The sequence below is a fragment of the Eucyclogobius newberryi genome, unplaced genomic scaffold, assembly GCF_026437365.1.
Source record: "Eucyclogobius newberryi isolate DKJ021-1_F unplaced genomic scaffold, fEucNew1.0.hap1 SCAF_6, whole genome shotgun sequence".
Taxonomy (NCBI): Eukaryota; Metazoa; Chordata; class Actinopteri; order Gobiiformes; family Gobiidae; genus Eucyclogobius; species Eucyclogobius newberryi.
In genome coordinates this window covers 41,092,669-41,097,525 of record NW_027316278.1, presented here as the reverse complement: position 1 = coordinate 41,097,525, position 4,857 = coordinate 41,092,669, and the positions used below count along the sequence as shown (strand labels likewise).

Below are 4,857 nucleotides of genomic sequence, written 5' to 3'. Positions count from 1 at the left end.
TTGGGAGAAGCTTGGCCCAAATCTGCTCCAGTTGTGGCACACCACGCTGCCACCGCAAAGCCCACTCGAGACAGAGGTGGGTGTGAGATGGGTGTGTACGCGCACGGTAATGTTCACGCCGCCCCCAAAGGAACCTAAAGGTGTCGCCACCTTGACTTGTAACAATCAGTTGGCCAACAAAAGAGACGAAAGCTCCTGATCATGGAGGGTTCCATCCCAAATCCAGCACCCTGAGACTGTACACTAGCACCCTGAGACTGTACACTAGCACCCTGAGACTGTACACTAGCACCCTGAGACTGGACACTAGCACCCTGAGACTGGACACTAGCACCCTGAGACTGGACACCAGCACCCTGAGACTGTACACCAGCACCCTGAGACTGGACACTAGCACCCTGAGACTGTACACTAGCACCCTGAGACTGGACACTAGCCGTAAGGAAGGAGGCGGGACTAGTGAGTGTGAGAGCCACTATCCAGGACTAAACGTCCAAGATCCATAAGTACATCAAGGACAAGGCTCCTACAGAGGACGTGCTCAGTGAATGTCTCAGACAATGAGGAACAGAGGACGAGGAGGTGCTGGAGGGACCATCATGGGAGATGGTAGATATTTAACAATGTCTCGCAAATCTATTGAATATTAGTACCGTAATTTAGCAATTATATGTATTTGAGTGTGTCGCCTTCATAGCACCTCATTTGGCTGTGGTCCGGTTGACGTGCCAGTGACCTCCATGTAGCTGGCTGCACCGTCGTCATGTCCCCAACTTACTGGTTTTAACTTAATTTGGCTCTTATTTCATCGAAACATTACTAGATCCTTGGGATGCCAAACATACAAGACACAGTCACTAAGTTCTAAGAAAATATACGTGTATTTGACCCTTGTGACCTGTCAGGAAGTTTTACTCATCCTCTTGTCTTTCTTTACACTTTGTAATGAAGACCCAAACAGAAGCCGAGCATGTTAGAGCAAGCTAGCTTTTATTTATTTCCCCATCTACTGCCAGTAGATGAAGTGCTAAAACCATGACAGCCGCACTCGCACAGGCTCATTAGATTGGCCATAACTTCTAGTATTCTACGAGGCGGCCTCGATCATCTAATAAACTTAAAACTGTTAATCCAAATAATCCAAATAATGTAATAATCACGCACAAAAATGTTTATTACATTTGGTTTGACTTTTATTACAGTCAAAGATTAAGAACAACATTAGCTTTGATGAGTTTTGAATGGATCTTCACTGAGGCTTGACCCCGACACAGCGCCTCCCCTGGAACACACAGGTACAGCAAGAGCTTTAAACGTTTCTATTGGTTGTGTGAACAAACAAACAAACAAACAAATAAACAACTGTATTTCCATTTTATGAACAGAAATATTACATATACTTTTCCACACATTATACTTTAGAATAGAAGCCCATGGGCATAAGAAGAAACTGATTTAAGAAGTACAATTCTTAAAGTATTTGAGAGAAAATTGAAAGTATGAGTTCTTGAATATAATTCTACAGAAACAACATAATAATTATACCTTATAATTCTTCTTCTGGCAATGCAGCTTGAGTTTATCCACATGTTCCAAAATCTGATGGAGTTTGGAATAAGAGGGCGGGATGCAGACCGTCCGCTGCTGTCGGGTCACCAGGCTGGGGTCAGAGGTCACAGGTCAGACCAGCATTATGTAAAAACAACAACACTTCATTTGAGAAAGTCTTGAACTCACACAACGGCGTCGATGTCACAGCCCTGTCCCGCAACCTGCACTGAGTAGTCCACTAAAAGACCCTTAGGAACCGGTCTGTTGGTCACCTGCAGGCAGCAGTCCAGGGGAATCTGTCCCACAACCACTGTGACGAGAGACAGAGACACAGGGCATGAGAGAGGAGACAAGAGAGGGGAGACAAGAGAGGGGAGACAAGAGAGGAGACAAGAGAGGAGACAAGAGAGGAGACAAGAGAGGAGACAAGAGAGGGGAGACAAGAGAGGAGACAAGAGAGGAGACAAGAGAGGGGAGACAAGAGAGGAGACAAGAGAGGGGAGACAAGAGAGGAGACAAGAGAGGGGAGACAAGAGAGGGGAGACAAGAGAGGAGACAAGAGAGGAGACAAGAGAGGAGACAAGAGAGGAGACAAGAGAGGGGAGACAAGAGAGGAGACAAGAGAGGAGACAAGAGAGGGGAGACAAGAGAGGAGACAAGAGAGGGGAGACAAGAGAGGAGACAAGAGAGGGGAGACAAGAGAGGAGACAAGAGAGGGGAGACAAGAGAGGAGACAAGAGAGGGGAGACAAGAGAGGGGAGACAAGAGAGGGGAGACAAGAGAGGGGAGACAAGAGAGGAGACAAGAGAGGAGACAAGAGAGGGGAGACAAGAGAGGAGACAAGAGAGGGGAGACAAGAGAGGAGACAAGAGAGGAGACAAGAGAGGGGAGACAAGAGAGGAGAAAAGAGAGGGGAGACAAGAGAGGAGACAAGAGAGGGGAGACAAGAGAGGAGACAAGAGAGGGGAGACAAGAGAGGAGACAAGAGAGGAGAGACAAGAGAGGAGACAAGAGAGGAGACAAGAGAGGGGAGACAAGAGAGGAGACAAGAGAGGGGAGACAAGAGAGGAGACAAGAGAGGGGAGACAAGAGAGGAGACAAGAGAGGGGAGACAAGAGAGGAGAGACAAGAGAGGGGAGACAAGAGAGGAGACAAGAGAGGAGACAAGAGAGGGGAGACAAGAGAGGAGACAAGAGAGGGGAGACAAGAGAGGAGACAAGAGAGGGGAGACAAGAGAGGAGACAAGAGAGGGGAGACAAGAGAGGAGAGACAAGAGAGGGGAGACAAGAGAGGAGACAAGAGAGGAGACAAGAGAGGGGAGACAAGAGAGGAGACAAGAGAGGGGAGACAAGAGAGGAGACAAGAGAGGGGAGACAAGAGAGGAGACAAGAGAGGGGAGACAAGAGAGGAGACAAGAGAGGGGAGACAAGAGAGGAGACAAGAGAGGGGAGACAAGAGAGGAGACAAGAGAGGGGAGACAAGAGAGGAGACAAGAGAGGGGAGACAAGAGAGGAGACAAGAGAGGGGAGACAAAAGAGGAGACAAGAGAGGGGAGACAAGAGAGGAGACAAGAGAGGAGACAAGAGAGGGGAGACAAGAGAGGAGACAAGAGAGGGGAGACAAGAGAGGAGACAAGAGAGGGGAGACAAGAGAGGAGACAAGAGAGGGGAGACAAGAGAGGAGACAAGAGAGGGGAGACAAGAGAGGAGACAAGAGAGGGGAGACAAGAGAGGAGACAAGAGAGGGGAGACAAGAGAGGAGACAAGAGAGGGGAGACAAAAGAGGAGACAAGAGAGGGGAGACAAGAGAGGAGACAAGAGAGGGGAGACAAGAGAGGAGACAAGAGAGGAGAGACAAGAGAGGAGACAAGAGAGGGGAGACAAGAGAGGAGACAAGAGAGGAGAGACAAGAGAGGAGACAAGAGAGGAGACAAGAGAGGAGACAAGAGAGGAGACAAGAGAGGGGAGACAAGAGAGGAGAAAAGAGAGGGGAGACAAGAGAGGAGACAAGAGAGGGGAGACAAGAGAGGAGACAAGAGAGGAGACAAGAGAGGGGAGACAAGAGAGGAGACAAGAGAGGGGAGACAAGAGAGGAGACAAGAGAGGGGAGACAAGAGAGGAGACAAGAGAGGGGAGACAAGAGAGGAGACAAGAGAGGGGAGACAAGAGAGGAGACAAGAGAGGGGAGACAAGAGAGGAGACAAGAGAGGGGAGACAAGAGAGGAGACAAGAGAGGAGACAAGAGAGGGGAGACAAGAGAGGAGACAAGAGAGGGGAGACAAGAGAGGAGACAAGAGAGGAGACAAGAGAGGGGAGACAAGAGAGGAGACAAGAGAGGGGAGACAAGAGAGGAGACAAGAGAGGGGAGACAAGAGAGGAGACAAGAGAGGAGACAAGAGAGGGGAAACAAGAGAGGAGACAAGAGAGGGGAGACAAGAGAGGAGACAAGAGAGGGGAGACAAGAGAGGAGACAAGAGAGGGGAGACAAAAGAGGAGACAAGAGAGGGGAGACAAGAGAGGAGACAAGAGAGGGGAGACAAGAGAGGAGAAAAGAGAGGGGAGACAAGAGAGGAGACAAGAGAGGAGACAAGAGAGGAGACAAGAGAGGAGACAAGAGAGGGGAGACAAGAGAGGAGACAAGAGAGGAGACAAGAGAGGGGAGACAAGAGAGGAGACAAGAGAGGGGAGACAAGAGAGGAGACAAGAGAGGGGAGACAAGAGAGGAGACAAGAGAGGAGACAAGAGAGGGGAGACAAGAGAGGAGACAAGAGAGGGGAGACAAGAGAGGAGACAATAGAGGAGACAAGAGAGGGGAGACAAGAGAGGAGACAAGAGAGGAGACAAGAGAGGGGAGACAAGAGAGGAGACAAGAGAGGGGAGACAAGAGAGGAGACAAGAGAGGGGAGACAAGAGAGGAGACAAGAGAGGGGAGACAAGAGAGGAGACAAGAGAGGGGAGACAAGAGAGGAGACAAGAGAGGGGAGACAAGAGAGGAGACAAGAGAGGGGAGACAAGAGAGGAGACAAGAGAGGGGAGACAAGAGAGGGGAGACAAGAGAGGAGACAAGAGAGGGGAGACAAAAGAGGAGACAAGAGAGGAGACAAGAGAGGAGACAAGAGAGGGGAGACAAGAGAGGAGACAAGAGAGGGGAGACAAGAGAGGAGACAAGAGAGGGGAGACAAGAGAGGAGACAAGAGAGGGGAGACAAGAGAGGAGACAAGAGAGGGGAGACAAGAGAGGAGACAAGAGAGGGGAGACAAGAGAGGAGACAAGAGAGGGGAGACAAGAGAGGAGACAAGAGAGGGGA

The 4,857-nt window shown here is 49.9% G+C and overlaps 1 protein-coding gene across 1 annotated transcript in view; it reads right to left on the bottom strand.

The window, feature by feature from the left end:
• Window positions 1-1,201: 1,201 nt before the first annotated feature.
• The window catches only part of LOC140346600 (C-C motif chemokine 19-like), a 5,419-nt gene continuing 1,763 nt past the window's right edge, over window positions 1,202-4,857 (bottom strand). Inside the window, exons 2-4 of the mRNA XM_072432735.1 lie at window positions 1,738-1,861; window positions 1,546-1,660; window positions 1,202-1,282 (exon numbers count right to left, since the gene is read on the bottom strand). Of these exons, the coding sequence (XP_072288836.1) occupies window positions 1,250-1,282; window positions 1,546-1,660; window positions 1,738-1,861 (272 nt within the window). The 3' untranslated portion in view covers window positions 1,202-1,249. The remainder of the gene's footprint in view (window positions 1,283-1,545; window positions 1,661-1,737; window positions 1,862-4,857) is intronic.